Source organism: Mirounga angustirostris, unplaced genomic scaffold, assembly GCF_029215605.1.
Source record: "Mirounga angustirostris isolate CCGP_5_RB_7025 unplaced genomic scaffold, mMirAng1.0.hap1 SCAF_8, whole genome shotgun sequence".
Lineage (NCBI taxonomy): Eukaryota > Metazoa > Chordata > Mammalia > Carnivora > Phocidae > Mirounga > Mirounga angustirostris.
Genome location: NW_026991716.1, coordinates 38,142,783 through 38,158,305, shown reverse-complemented (window position 1 = coordinate 38,158,305; position 15,523 = coordinate 38,142,783). Strand labels below are relative to the sequence as shown.

Below are 15,523 nucleotides of genomic sequence, written 5' to 3'. Positions count from 1 at the left end.
CCACAGTCATGAAGCCAGGGATGGGGAGTGCGGAGCCCTGTGGCCCTGGGCCCTGCAGCATTCACCACTCACCCCTGACCACACGCTTCACATCATGAGCTGGATCATAGACGTTTGCTAGAGCTGCCTGCCCAGGAGGGGGGCTTCCGCTGCTCAGACTTTTGCTTTCCTCTGAGGGGTTCTGGGTGCATGTCCATAGCAGAAAGGGTACTCCTTGAGAGAGGCAATAATAATAATAATAATAATTATAATAATAATAATAATAATAATTGGGTACCCCTTGAGAGAGGCAATAATAACAACAAAAACGACAACAGAAACTACCATTTTTTTTTTTTTAGGATTTTATTTATTTATTTAAGAAAGAGAGAGAGCATTAGCAGGGGGAGCGGCAGAAGGAGAGGGAGAAGCAGATCCCCTGGGATCATGACCTAAGCCAAAGGCAGACGCTTAATCCACTGAGCCACCCAGGCGCCCCAGAAACTACCGTCTTCGAGGGCTCGCCATGTGCTAAGCCAGGGTGAGACATTTTCTGCCTGTTTAGTTATCCTCATTGGACAAAAGAGGAAACAGACCGAGAGGTTCCAGTAACTCCCTCGGAGTCATAAGACCTGGAGCCAGGCTTTGCACTGCAGCAGCCTGATTCCAGAGCCTTTCCCCACCCTAGGGGTGCCTTGCGTCTACCTGTCCTCTCAATGAGTTTGAAGGTAACTAAGCCACCGAATGGAGACAGGTAGTCAGGCCGGGAGTGAGGGGAGTGAGGGTGGAGTCAGGGGGTGGGAGGTGATGGGGGGAAGGGAGGGGAGCTGAGCCTCCCTCAGAACTTTGTTCACCCCCTCAGTTCCCAGATGGGGACATTTCAGTGTCGCAGAGGAAGAGGAGTGGGAGAAGGAAGAAGAGGAGGAAGAAAGCATTGTAATGCTTCCTTCTTGGAGCTTTTCATCTGACCTGTGGCATTCCATTCCCACCCCTCTTCTAACTTGCCATTTCCTTGAGCAACTTTTTCTAATTGAGTGCACCTGGCAGAAACTCCTCCCATATTGGCCCGGGTCACTGCTTTGTCATTTTTGGGGTTTTTTTTTTGTTGTTGTTGTTGTTGTTGTTCTTAACAAAAAACAAGGGGAGCCCCTATTCCTTTGAGGTAGAGGTGATTGGTGAAGTCCCCTAGGCAGATCAGCCAACATGTCAGGAGCCGCTCCGACCTGGTGCTGCACTGAGCTCACCTGCCTCCTTCGAGGACAGCGGCTGGTAGCTGAACGGCTCCCTGGCCCTGGAGGTTCAGGATGACTCAGCCCTGGGCACGGCAGTCCCAGCCCAGGGTGAGGCAGAGGTATCCCTCAAAACGCCCTGCAGACCAGACTTCCCTTTCCCAGGGTACAAGTTCCCACCCTACCTTCCAGGACTGGGCGGTCTCGGTGTGCCTCTTCGACAATAAATCAACAACTAATAAATCAACACACACTCATGGGAGAAGCATAAGAGGCAGAAGAATGAATTAGTTAAGGGCAGGAACGCTGCAGCCAGACTGCCCGGGTTGAATCCCGCTACTACCACTGACTTCCTGTGTGACCTTGGGCAAATTATTTAGCTACTCTGAGTCTTAGTTTCCATTTATGTAAAATGGGGTGAAATAATAGTATACTTCTCATAAAGTTGATGTGAAAATGAGATGATTTAATACCTATCAGGTTCATACAGTGCCTGGGACCCAGTGAGCCCTCCATAAGGGACTGATACTCTTGCTGGTGGTCACAACACAGTGCTAGGTCTTGCAGAGGAGACCCAGGCATATAGGACACAGTCCCTTCCTAAGAGGAGGCAATATAGCATTAAAAAGGGGACGGTTCGGGAAGAGCTAAGTAGACCTTCAGTATGTTATTTAACTCCATGGGACCTCAGATTTCCCATCCAAAAACCATTCTTAGAGGCTGAGACGGTGGATCATAAACATCCTGCCCAGTGCCTGGCATATAGTTGGATCTCAATACATTTGGATTCTCTTCCCCTTTCTAGGAACTACAATCTGGATAGGGACAGAGAGCAGGTCCAGAACCAGCCAGCCAAGTATACAGGTAGAAACATGTGCAGTTGGATCTGTAAGGAGTTTGGAGGCCAGAGGATTGGTTCCTGTAGTTGGATTGTCCTAGGGAGGCTTCTTGGAGGAGGTTGGATCTGAGTCGAAGGATGAATAAAGAATTGGAGCAGGGGCACCTGGGTGGCTGTTGGCTAAGCGTCTGACTTTGGCTCAGGTCACAGTCTCAGGGTTCTGGGATTGAGCCCCGCATCAGGCTCCATGCTCAGCAAGGAGTCTGCTTGTCCCTCTCCCTCTACCCATCCCCCCGCTCGTTCTCTCTCTGTCTCTCTCTCAAATAAATAAATAAAATCTTAAAAAAGAAAGAGAGAAAGAAAGAAGAAAGAAAAAAGAAAGAAAGAAAGAAAGAAAGAAAGAAAGAAAGAAAGAAAAGAAAGGGCAAGCAGAGAGGATTAATGGGCTGACTAGTGGTGGAAGGGGGAATGAAGAGATGGGGAGGGCAGTGAGAGGTCCTGCCATGATTTTAGAGGTCTGTAGAGAAGAAGATTCTGTTTTCTGTGTCTCATATCATTGTCTAACTGGAGTTTTTCGTGCTAACTTACATACCTCTTGTTGTAGTTGAAGGCCAGTTCTTTTGGAAGTGAAGGGACCATGGTTATTTCACACTGGATGAGCTTTTAGTGTTTTTCTGAAACACTTTTATGCTTGATATTGGGCTAAAGACCTGGTGAATTTCTTCTTCTTTTAAAGATTTTATTTACTTGACAGAGAGAGAGAGAGCGAGCACAAGCAGGGGGAGTGGCAGGCAGAGGGAGAGGGAGAAGCAGGCTCCTCACAGAGCAGGGGGAGCCCGATGTGGGACTAGATCCCAGGACCCCGGAATCATGACCTGAGCCGAAGGCATTTGATTAACCAATGGAGCCACCCAGGCGCCCTAAAGTGAATTTCCATAGACAAAAGCTGCAAGAATTCTGAGGGCCAATTCCCAGTGAAAGTCTTTGGCCGTGAATGCCAAAAATAAGGCATAGTCTGAAGTGCAAGAACCAGGCCAAGGGATGCTTATTGCAGAGAAGAGAGTGAGAAAGAAAGAACAGATTGTTAAATCAGTGCCATGGGAACTTTGGGTGATAATTTGGGAAAAGTAAGGCTAGAACCCCACTTAATATAAGGGGAATAAAGGTAAGTAACAATATATACATGAAAAAAAAACCACCCAACTTTATATACTCATGAAAATGCAGATTTGGGGGGCCTCATGACAGACTTGAAGAATGAAAAGCCCTGAGGCAGGGCCCAGAAACCTGCATTTTCAACAAGTTCCTTAGGTGATAAAAAACATTCATCTGTAAATATTTCCTACATTTTCTTGTAGTGCTTTTATAATTTTAAGGTGGGCAAGGCAGAAGTCATTATAGAAAATATCAGTAGATAAGGCTATGTAAAATAAAAAACTTTTATTTGTTAGAAAAAAGAAATCTCCCATGAACCAAAAGTGAAAGGCAAGCAATGAACTAAAAAAAAAAAAAAATTTGCAACATATATGACAAAGAATAAATAATGAAAAGGGGTAAATATTCTTCACATGTAATGAGCACTTATAAATCAATAAGAAAAAATTCATATAAAAGAATGGGCAAAGGACATAAATAGGTAATTCATTTATATAAGACATGTAGATGTCTAATATGTCAAAATATTTTTACTAATATTCCACTTTTCATCTGTCCAGTTTTTTCTCCATAAAAAATGTGGCATACATATACAGTGAAAGATTATTCAGCCATTAAAAAGAAAAAAATTCTGCCATTTATGACAACACTGACAGACCTTGAGGGCATTATGTTAAGTGAAATAAGTCAGAGAAAGACAAGTATTATATGATCTCACTTTTACGTGGAATCTATGAAAACCAAACTCAGGTACAGAAAACAGATTGTTGCTTGTCAGAGGCAGGGGGGTGGGGAGGTGTGGAAGGTAGGGGAAATGGTGAAGGTGGTCAAAAGGTACAAATTTTTAGTTATAAGGTAGATAAGTTCTGGAGATATAATGCACAACATGGTGACTACAGTTAACTACTGTACTGTATATTTGAAGGTTGCTAAGAGTAGTTCTTAAAAGTTCTCATCAGAAGAGAAGAAACTGTAACTATGTGAGGTGATAGTTGTTAACTGATTGTGGTAGTCATTTTGCAACATATACATATATCAAATCATTATGCTGTCTACCTTAAATTACTCTAACAGGTATATGTCATTATATCTCAGTAAGACTAGAAAAAAACTTTAAGATATGAAATAATGGTGATTTACTCTCTCATCAAAGATACAGTTTTCTTATCTCAACAGTCCTACTCAATAATTCTGAAAGTAAAGAAACACCTTCCTTCAGACAGATCTAGTTTCTGGTTCTGTACTTCAAACGCTACATTTTTTTTTTAAAGATTTTATTTATTTAATTTGACACAGAGAGAGCACAAGGAGGGAGAAGCAGGCAGAAGAAGAGGGAGAAGTAAGCTCCCCGCCGAGCACGGAGCCCCTTGTGGGGCTCAATGCGGGACTTGATCCCAGGACCCTGGGATCATGACCTGAGCCGAAGGCAGCCGCTTAACCGAGCCACCCAGGGGCCCCCAAAAGCTACATTTTTTAGTCCTCCTGCACCCTAAAAGCCTCTTACACTTCCACACCTTTGCCTCCCCAGAACTTCATACCCAATCTTTATAATTTTAAATTTAGTGTTCTCTTTCATGAAAGAGTGCATTGAAATGATTAGCTAAAGCAACTGCATGTTTGTATTTTTGAAGACAGGAGTAAAGGACTTACAAGATCAGATAAGGCGCATGGCATACATACATGTTGATACAAGTGCTCTTGAATTAAAAATATATATAATTACTGATATACTATTTTCATCTCTCCAGTTGGTAGTGTTTTTTTCTTTTTCTTTTTTAAATTTTATTTATTTATTTGAGAGAGAGAATGAGATAGAGAGAGCATGAGAGGGGGGAGGGTCAGAGGGAGAAGCAGACTCCCTGCTGAGCAGGGAGCCCGATGTGGGACTCGATCCCAGGACTCCAGGATCATGACCTGAGCCGAAGGCAGTCGCTTAACCAACTGAGCCACCCAGGCGCCTCTTTCAAATTTTCTAATGTTTGTTCATTAGATCAGTTCAGATTTTTTTTTTTAAGATTTTATTTATATTTTTGACAGAGAGCGAGCACAAGCAGGGGAAGCAGCAGGCAGAGGGAGAAGCAGACTCCCCAAGGAGCAGAGAGTCCGGGGCGATCCCAGGACCCTGGGATCATGACCTGAGCCAAAGACAGACACTTAACCAACTGAGCCACCCAGGCGCCCCTCAATTCAGCTTCTTATCAGGGAAATTTGGTAATAAGAACTGTATCAAAAGCCTTAGAATGTTTCATAACCTTACATTGAGAAATTCCACTTCTAGAAATTAATTCACTTCTAGAAATTAATCATGAGTGTGCACAAAGATATTATGACAAAAATATTTTACAGTATTGTTTCTAGTAGGGAAGAACTAGAAACAACTTAAATTTCCAACAATACAGCTCTGATAAAATATATTTTAATACATTAACCAAAGGCATACTACGTAGCCATTAAAAATGTAGAATATATAATGACATGGAAAAAGTATTAACAGTATTTTTTAGTGAAAAAGAAAAGCTTACAAAACAGCTTGCAATCTTATTCCTAAAAATATGTGTTTATTCATTGAACAATTGTAGAAAGATAAACACCGGGCGCCTGGGTGGCTCAGTTGGTTAAGCGACTGCCTTCGGCTCAGGTCATGATCCTGGAGTCCCGGGATCGAGTCCCGCATCGGGCTCCCTACTCGGCAGGGAGTCTGCTTCTCCCTCTGACCCTCCTCCCTCTCATGCTGTCTCTCATTCTCTCTGCCTCGAATAAATAAATAAAATCTTTAAAAAAAAAAAAAAAGAAAGATAAACACTGACATTTTAAAGGGTTGTCTCTGGATGGTGAAATTGTAGGTAGTTATTTCCTTTTTCTTGTGGCTTCTACATATTAAGTTTTCTGTAGTGTAAATGAATATTCCTATGATATGAAAATGATAGTAAAATGTATTATATAAAAAAGAACAGGGGTATGTAACTGGCTCTGTCAGAAGAGCATGCGAGACTCTAGATCTTGGGGTCGTGAGTTTGAGCCCCACCTTGGGGATAGAGGTCACTTAAAAAGAAAGAAAAAAAACTGAAAAAAAAAAACCCCAAAACCAAAAAACAATTCATTGAGAAAAATGCTTGGCGTAAAACTTGCCTCTTCTGTAACTCATTTCTCTAACAACTCACTTCTTTAGTGGCTCCTTCCTGGGGAGGACCCCAGGAGAGGCAGGGATCTCCTCAGGCCTTCTCCCATTTGGAGCTTTGCGGGAGGCCTGTGGTCAGCCTCTTGGTCACATAGAATCCAGCTTTGGGGAAACTGAGAAGTAACCCAAAGTTTGGGAAGTGGAGAAATGGCAACTGGAAGATTTCATAGAGTCGGGGCCAGGAACTCCCTTCTCAGAGGATCTAGTTTCTCCGCCCATGTTTTCCTCAAACAGAAACTAAGGCCGACTTCAGGGCTTGTCCAAGGCCACCCAGCCAACTTAATGACAAGGTGAGGCCTTGAATCCACGGCCTTTCCGCCCTGTTGTATTTCTGTAATATGCAGATTTAAACCAGTCCTTCTCACACTTAAACTGTGCGCACAGGGATCCCCAGGGATTTTGTTGAAATGCAGATTTGGACCCCGCCGGTCGGGGTGGGCCATTTCTAACCAGCGCGCAGGCAATGCCAATTTTGCCGGGCTGGGGACCGCAGTTTCCCTGGCTGTGGCGCAGGGCACGGATTCTGGAGCCAGACTTCAGCTTCCCAGTCCCAGCTCTGCCACAGACTCTCTGATTGTGACGCTCACTGTGCTTCAGTTTCGTCATCTGCGAAATGAGTCTCCTACCTGACTCGTAGAGTTTGCGTGAGGATTTTTAGTAAGTTGTTACACGTTAAGTGCTCAGATCGGTGTGCGTGAAGAAGTGGCTAGCTTACTATCATTCCTATTCCCCCGAGCCTTCAGGGGGTGAAGCAGGGTCTGACGAATGAATGAGCAACCCTTTGGAAGAAAGCTCTTTCCTGGGCGGCTAGAGTCAGAGAAGCAAAAGGGGAGGGCTGGTCGGTGGGGGAAGAGGCCCACCTCCAAGAAGCTCCTCTCCACCCGGGGCTCAGAAGGGCCGCGAGCGCCGGAAGCCGGCCGGCCCGCGCCCCGCCGACCAATGCGGCCGCCTGGGGGGAGGGGGCGGCCAGCCAGCCCTTTCCGTCTGGGGCTCCGGCGGCCCCGCCCCTTGTGCGTTGCGCCGCTCGAGCATTCCACGGTTGCTACATCGTCGCGAGGGGCGGGGCGCCTGTCAGGGAAGCGGCGCGCGCGCCGGCGCGGGCGGGCTGGGGCTCGGCCGCGCAGTGCCAGCGCCAGCACCAGACCCGCGCCCCGCGCTCTCCCGACCGCCGCCTGCGTTCTGGCTCGCGAGCCCGAGCTCCCGCCCGCCCGTGCGCTGCCCGAGTATGGAGCTGCTGTGCTGCGAGGGCACCCGGCACGCGCCCCGGGCCGGGCCGGACCCGCGACTGCTGGGGGACCAGCGTGTCCTGCAGAGCTTGCTCCGCCTGGAGGAGCGCTACGTGCCCCGCGCCTCCTACTTCCAATGTGTGCAGAGGGAGATCAAGCCGCACATGCGGAAGGTGCTGGCGTACTGGATGCTGGAGGTATCGCCCGGAAGGGTCTCCCCTCCCCCGCCGCCCGGCTCCGGACATCCCCGGGCCGCCCTGTCGGGACATCCTGGTCCCAACAGCAATCAGCAAGATGCTTTGGTGGCTCCGATCCCCGGGGCCTGGCCTTTCACTCGGGCACCCTAGCCAGCCGACTGCCTCCGTGGTGTCCCTTTCCCTTTCCCTTCCCCAGCCCTAACTCTGACTGCCGGTCGTTTGGCACCCTCAGTAGCCCTCTCTTCGGGCCGGGAAAGCGGGACCAGGGCAACCCTCTCCCCTCCGGCTTCTCTCAGCGTCTCCTGCCTCCCTCCCCCGCTCGGATTTCTCAGGAGAGCGCGCCTGGAAAACCCTGGGCTCGGCCGCCCCCGCCCCAGAGTCGGTTCCTGTGTCTGTCGCGGGGTTCTGGCGGGGAAGACGGTGGGGGTGGCGCGCGCGCTGTTCCGGCAGTCAGGGAAATGAAAAGTGCGGGAGGCAGCGGCTGGAGTCTCCTCCCTTCCCTTCCCTTTGGGTGTGTGCAGTGGGTGGTGGTAATGGGGGTAAGGTCCCAGTTCTCCGGCTACCGTGGGTAACTCTTCCGTTTCCCCAACCCCCTCCTCGCCATGGAGGAGGGCAATCTCAGTTTGGAATCCTTCTTAAGGAAGGGAGCCTCTGGTGTACCCCCCCCACCCCCCCAGAGGAGGGGGAAAGGAGGCAGGCAACTCAGAGGACGTGGGGGGCGTCTCCTTGGGGAAGGCGCATCCTCCTCCGTATGTTAGTCCTTGTCACCGAAGGTACACTTATCCCCCCTCCCATGTTTTCGATCCCCATCCATTTCCCTTCAGCGCCCCCCCGCCCCCGTCCTTTAGTGCTGCAGCGTTTCCCATGCCCCCGCCCCAGAAGTGACTGTGCGCCCTCCCCCAGGTCTGTGAGGAGCAGCGCTGTGAGGAGGAAGTCTTCCCCCTGGCCATGAACTACCTGGATCGCTACCTGTCCTGCGTCCCCACCCGAAAGGCGCAGTTGCAGCTCCTGGGTGCGGTCTGCATGCTGCTGGCCTCCAAGCTGCGCGAGACTACGCCCCTGACCATCGAAAAACTGTGCATCTACACCGACCACTCTGTCTCTCCCCGCCAGCTGCGGGTGCGTGCATAAGTCTCCCCACCCCCGACACAATAATACCTCCTCACTTACCAGGAAGAGGAAAGCCAAGACTTCAGAGGCTTTCTGCCCCTGGGGAGGGTAGCGGCAGCTTATTTTTGGGGGCAAAAGGTGGGGCACCGCGGTGGGACAGTCAGGGTAGCCCCAGCCCAGGCTCGAGCTGCCAGCACGAATCGAATCCCCTTCTCCTAACCTCCAGGGGGTGCCATTTCTTCCTGGTCTTTCCCCCAGATAGCAACAAGTCAAACTGCATGTCTATACTCACTAGTACTTTGCCTCTGGGTTTACACAGCCACCATGAGTTATTTATTGGCAGCAAAAGGACATGCCTGCACACCCCCACTGGAGTGGGGGAGTGGAATGTGCTTCATGTGGGGGAGGGGGCTGCCTTGGTTGAGTCTTTGTCCCAGTGTGGACTTTGTGATTAAAAAGCCTCGCAGAGGCGATTAAAGCCAGGCCCTGATTGCTCTCAGGAAGGGCCAAGGAGTTGTCATCCCACCTTGTTTCCTTCCTTTTATATCCCAGAAGAGATAGCTCCTTTCTTGTCCTCGTTCTGAGGAACTTGAGCAGCTGCTTCAGGCCTGGTGGAGTCACCTCTCCCTTTCCCCCTCAGTCAAAGGCCAGAGCTGAGGGACAGCCGGGGAGCTGAGCTGCAGCTGCTTCCGATGTGATCATGCTGCCCCCTCCCCGGGCCCACCCACTCGGGCCCGAGGTCTTTCATAACCCTGTGGGGAGCTTCTGTCACTCCTGTGGTTTGGGAAGTGGCTCCCTGGGCCTCTTGCTGGGAACTTGGGCTGGGCTCTTCCTGAGGCAAGGCAAGAGAGTCAAGGCTCTCCCCATTGAGCCTGGAAAGGAGGGTGGGGGAGCTGCTTGGATCTGGGAGAGGTTATTTAGGGCAGGCAGATCATCTCCTGGGGGGGCCAGGGGGAGAGGATGGGTGAGCTGGCACCTTCCTCCACCTTGCTCTACGGCCCGGCCAAGTCTTCTCCTGACCCTGAGAGGAGTCTCTGGGCCCCATCTCCTGGGAGGAGGGCAGCATGCAAGCTGCTGTGATTGGCTGGCCAAGAAGCCAGGGTACTGGGGGCCCCCCGACTGCTGCTTGTCGAGGAACAGGATTCCTCTTCCTGCCAAGTCGCTCTCAGAGATGGGAGTAGGAGGCCGGAGTTGGGAATCCGGGAGGCCCCACAGCTCTTTGTGATGAATCTGGTAGTTCTTGGCCAGTCTGAAGGTGGAGCCGGTTTCCAGGGCCAGCGAGCGAGATGTTTTTGGAGGGGCTTGGGCTGGAAGGTAGAAGGGGACTTCCTTTTTGTGAAAAGACTGGCACGGTGTGTGCGCCTTTGTGTGAGGGGAGTTTTTCCGAACAGGCCACAAGGACTCTTCCTCCACTCCCTCTGCCTGAGCTGGGGGTGGAGTGTGCAGATGCCTTCCTAGAAGGTCAGAGTTGGAAGGGACTGCAGAGAACTCCAGTCGGTCCAAATCCTTGTGCAGCAGAGAGGCCCAGTGGAGGCCCAGAGAAGGAGGGGGAAGCACTGCCCTGAAGCGGATGAGGAGGGTCTGGGTCTTCTGGCTAGCCCAGGGGGCCTTGAAGCCTACAGATGTGGAAGCTGCCAAGCCACTGCCACTAATAACTCCCAGGGGTGTGTTGTCCACCAAGCGAGGGCGGAGATTTTCAGGAGTTGCCCGGATACCGGGTAAGGTGGCTGCCTTCCCTCACATGGGACCCCCTGCCTCCCCACAGGGAGAGCCCCACTCCAAGTTGCCTTCCACATGGTTCCTTGGAGGCTAGGTGCTTTCTGTTCACTTCTGAGTTAGAAACTGGAGCACTGGGACAAGCATGAGTAGAATGCTGGCTTCTCTGCCCAGCCTCTTTTCTGTAGGGCCCTGTGAGAGGCTTGGGGCTGATTGGGGAGGATGACACTTAGGCGGGGGCCAGGAGAGGGACAGCTGTGACCGGGGACCTAGAAGAGGTTGGGCGGGGTTGCCATTTCTGCCTCAGTAAGGGGCCAAACCCATGAGTTCCTTCCTGAGATAAAACAATGAAGAAATCCTCATGCGTGCAACTCAGAAATGGGGCCGGGACTAGGAACCCCAGACGAGTGGATTGGGGTGGGGCCCCCAGCCTCCCTCCAGGACCTAGCAGTGGTATGTAGGTGTAAGCAGGCGAAGACAGGGTTTGGTCCCTCAGGGATCATCTGGACCCATCCTTTCTGGCTTGGCCTCCCCTTGGCTTCCTGAGACTTAAATGACACTAGCCACTGTGGTTCCAGGTAAAAAGGGTGGAATGGGGTGCTACATCTCAGACCCCCTTCCCCCCCCGCAGTGTCCCACCAACGGGATGTGGGTTGGGTTGGGTTGGGTAACCTCCCCTTTGAGGAACCTCAGGCTTGGTTCAGTGGCTGTGTCACAAAAGGCGTGGCCTCACGTTCATTCTGGTTTCTTCAAGGGGTGTGGACTTGGCTGGGATGCAGAATTGGAGGAGAGGCTAGTGGTGGTCTGCCCTTTCTCAAGTCCCTGGGATTTCGGAGTCTTTCTGCTTCACCTCCGAGGAGGCTCAAGGTTATGATGCTGTCGGTGGTATTTGCTGTAGTCTTTTCAGCCCTGGCTGGGGAAGTGCCCAGAGCCCTGCATGAGGTCAGAAGACCTGCATTGTTGGCCCCCGAAAGCTAACCAAACAGGATCGAAAGAGACTGTTTCTATCAAACATGTAGTTTTGGCACTTAGTAAGCGAACAGTAGGTGCCCAAAGCCAACTCCCCTAGTTCTTCTGTGCCCTGGACCCCCCCATTCCACAGCACCAAGTCTGTACACCCAGAAGCAGAACTGGGGTCTTGACCTTCAAGTTTGATGGGCTTCCTTCCCTGTGAGACTTCTGCTTTACTCCCTACCCTTCCCTCCTCAGCCACTGACTCCACCCTCTTTCCCAACCTCCAGGACTGGGAGGTGCTGGTCTTGGGGAAGCTCAAGTGGGACCTGGCAGCAGTGATTGCCCATGATTTCCTGGCCCTGATTCTGCACCGGCTCTCTCTGCCCCGGGACCGACAAGCCTTGGTCAAAAAACATGCCCAGACCTTTTTGGCCCTCTGTGCTACAGGTAAGATTTTTTGCCAAATGAGGAAATTCCGAAGCCTCGGAAGGGTGGCACGTAACCGGACTGTGGTTTGTATTCTTCTCAAGATTTGTGAATATTCCATCCCCTCTTGAGACTAGGGGACCCAGAAAAGGCAGCAGAACATAATCAGAGCTGTATGGGATTTGAGAGACCCCCCAGTATTTAATAGGGGCTGAGAGAGAAGTGACTTGCTCAAGGTCTCAGTGATGAAGCTGGGAGCAGAACCAAGGTCTTCTTGACCCTGGTTTTGTTTCCACATCAGGAAGAGCCTCATTCACTCCCTGGTCCCTGGTCAGGCTCACTTCCCAACCCCCCTGGACCTGATGGACCCGTGGGAGTTTGCGGTCTACCCTGGTGCCCTCTAGGAAAGCGGCCCTTTCCTGCCCTCCTCCGTTACTGCTCTTCTAGCGCTCACTGCAGGGAGTTTCCTGCCCTGTTCACGCTGCCTGACACTTTTCTGAGCCATAGGAAGTCCACACTAAGCCTTTGCCTCATGCTTGCCTCCCTCTTTCCAAGATTACACCTTCGCCATGTACCCGCCATCCATGATCGCCACGGGCAGCATTGGGGCTGCAGTGCAAGGCCTGGGTGCGTGTTCCACGTCTGGGGACGAGCTCACAGAGCTGCTGGCAGGGATCACAGGCACTGAGGTGGTGAGTGCCGGCCAGGGGAGGCCCCCGGGGCGCCACGGTGGCTCAGCAGTTCCTGAAGCAGTGCTATTCCCTGAGCCCCCAGCAGAGGGAGGCGTGCATCCCTAACCTAGTCCCTGCTCCTGGTTTCAGGAGCCCCACCTTTGGGGCTCGTGTGGCCTTTTATCTCCTGCCTTGGTCTGGGGAAGAGCAGGTGTCTTGGGTGGGTTGAAGGCACTGTCCCTGGGTGCCCTTTTCTTGCCAAATGGTATGCAGGAGTGGGGGTGGAAGATCTGCTGTCACACGCAGGGCTGCTCTCACACCCCCTTGCCACATCCTCTTGGCAGTTTCTTAGAACTGAAGGCTGATTCCTGGGGCTGGGCTGTGGCCTAACCTCCCTAGACTTCCCTGTGTGCTGGAAGGTGTCCTTCCCCCGCATCTGCCATCAGATGCTGTGGGAAGTGGACCCTTAGTCCCAAAGGGGACCTTCTGCCATCCCACCCAGCAGTCACTACTCACCGTTCCCCGTTTGCAGGACTGCCTGCGGGCCTGTCAGGAGCAGATCGAAGCTGCCCTCAGGGAGAGCCTCAGAGAAGCCGCGACCTCCCCCAGCCCGGTGCCCAAAGCCCCCAGGGGCTCCAGTAGCCAGGGGCCCAGCCAGACCAGCACTCCCACAGATGTCACAGCCATCCACCTGTAGCCCCGGAGAGGCCCCCTCCAGTGGCCATTGGCAGCAGAGGAGGGGACACTGCCACCCCCCCTCCCTGCCTGCAGGAACGAACCACGCCACATCTGAAGCCTGAGGGGGCTCCTTCCTATTCACCCCTTGCAAAGCAGAAGGGGTCAGGCCCTACCTATCCCTGCAGCGTGCACTAAGGGGCCTGGCCAGCCAGCCATGTTTGGGTGGCCAGCCAGGCTCCTCTTTTTCTCTGTATCTGACCAGCTCTGCTCCTTCCCTGATCCTAGCTGGCGGTGGGCCAGGCTGGTCAGAAATGAAATTGAAGTAGGTAAAATACATGTACCAGTATTCCTTTTTGAGGCCCCCTTATATCTGGGGCTCTCACGTTCTCAGATGCCATCATGCCCCTAGTGCCTTATAAAGGTGTTGCACCTTCCAGAGTTCTTGCATTTGGACTGGGGTCTTTCTGAAGAAGTTTCAGATATTCTGATAGACATGTGTGAGGGGAAACAGTCTGGAGAGCTCCTCTTGACATTCTTTGGAGGCCCCTGCATAATCCACGCTCACAGCTGCTCCCAGAGGGCCGGCCCAGGCCTCTGTCAGAGGGGCAGAACCAACCAATTCCTCCTTGCTTTGCTTGCCGCTCAGCTTCTCCTGTATGATTGAGGGGGATCAGTGCTGAAGGAAGAGGTGGTTTTAATTTATTAATTGTTTTGAGGACAACTGTAAGAGGGTGTGGTGGGGCCCATCTACCCCACAAGTGGTGGTAACCCTGGTGGTTGCTGCATCCCTCCCCTCTGCTACTGGCTAGAGGATCTTTGTGGCTGAGGAGCTGCTACAGCCTGGAGTGGGGCCATGCCCTCCTCTCCCTCTGGCCCTCTGCCCCATCCTCTGGGGGTGAGGGATGGAGCAGGGATAAACTGGAGGTGACTGAGCCCCTGTCTGGAGAGGGAGGCAAGCCCTGTTGACACAGGTCTTTCCTAAGGCCACAAGGTCCAGGCTGGTGGCCCAGGACCATCATGCTACCTTAATAAAGATTCTGGAATAAACCTGGCTTTGGCTTCTTGGGTTGGATGCTGGCATGGGGAAAAGCTGCTTCTAGAATGCACGATGTAAGCAGAACAGAAGTCAAGGGTCATGATGCAGGGGTTCTCACAGACCATTTCTGTAAAGGGCCAGAGAGTAAATATTTTAGGCTCTGTGGGCCATTTGGTTTCTGCCCCAGATATAGTCAGTTCTGCATTACAATGGGATGTACGCATTCCTAAAACTCACTGCACCATGCAAAATTGCACAATAAAAACCACAGGGCTCATGGGAAAACAGGCTTGAGGCACAATACTCAAAAACTTAATGAATGACACATTTTTTTTAAGAAGGAAATGAAGTGGATAGCCTAGTTTTTACTTTAAATGGTTAAGGAACCTATATACTACAATATGGCCCTTTATCTTGAAAAAGACCTGAAGTGTGTGTGTGTGTGTGTGTGTGTGTGGAAGCAGAGGTTAGAAGGCTGTGGAAGGCAAGCTATGACACCAGGTGTGGGTGTGGTTCCCCACACAAGGTAAACTGAGGCAGTGCTGGTGTTTGAGGCCTGTGCAGTCTGTACTACCTGGCTTGCCGCAGCTGGGCAAGTTTCACGTCGTTTCTCAAAGACAAATGTGCAGAGAAATGTGAAATTCGTGATCGGTTTCTCCCCAAATATATAAACTGGGTTGGAATGAACTCACCAAAAGCAAACAAGAAGGGTTCTAGAACGATTGTACAGCTGGCCCTTGAACAACATGATTTGAATTGGGCAGGTCCACTTATAGGCAGATTTTTTTCAATAGATGCATACACTTATGGTAATGGTAAGCAGGAATACTGTACGGATGACACGTAACTTACACAATGTGTGAACGGACTGTATTATCAGTAAGGCTTCCAGTCAACACTAGGCTACTGGTAGTTATGTTTGTGGAGTCAAAAGTTTTATACACAGATTTTTGGCTACGTGAGGGGGTTACCACCCCTAATCCCTGCACTATTCAAGGTCCAACCTTACTCAACTCTGCTGCTGTAGCATGAAAGCAGCCCAGCCATAAAAATACAAATGGATAGGGATGGCTATGTCCCAACACACTTTACTTATGGACACTGAAATCAATTTCATATAAATTTCACCT

At 51.1% G+C, this 15,523-nt stretch overlaps 1 protein-coding gene across 2 annotated transcripts; it reads left to right on the top strand.

Moving 5' to 3' along the window:
- The first annotated feature begins 7,443 nt into the window (after positions 1 to 7,443).
- On the top strand, positions 7,444 to 14,404 carry CCND3 (cyclin D3). 2 transcript variants are annotated; one of them, XM_064597597.1, is made up of 6 exons: positions 7,444 to 7,802; positions 8,099 to 8,301; positions 8,699 to 8,921; positions 11,870 to 12,029; positions 12,564 to 12,700; positions 13,212 to 14,404. In XM_064597597.1, the coding sequence occupies exons 1-6, from the start codon at positions 7,605 to 7,607 to the stop codon at positions 13,374 to 13,376; spliced, it is 1,086 nt and encodes a 361-aa protein (XP_064453667.1). In that variant the 5' UTR covers positions 7,444 to 7,604; the 3' UTR covers positions 13,377 to 14,404. The 2 variants fall into 2 exon arrangements, with proteins under 2 accessions (XP_064453667.1, XP_045722847.1); XM_045866891.3 differs by lacking the exon at positions 8,099 to 8,301 and having other exon boundaries at positions 7,452 to 7,802; positions 8,706 to 8,921.
- Positions 14,405 to 15,523: the final 1,119 nt, after the last annotated feature.

Bases quoted from the DNA above. Each gene is read 5' to 3' on its own strand.
- CCND3 (XM_064597597.1), top strand. From the start codon at position 7,605: ATGGAGCTGCTGTGCTGCGAGGGCACCCGGCACGCGCCCCGGGCCGGG. The intron at 7,803-8,098 runs GTATCGCCCGGA...GGCTTCTCTCAG, and splicing joins TGGCGTACTGGATGCTGGAG to CGTCTCCTGCCTCCCTCCCC. The intron at 12,701-13,211 runs GTGAGTGCCGGC...CCCCGTTTGCAG, and splicing joins GGATCACAGGCACTGAGGTG to GACTGCCTGCGGGCCTGTCA.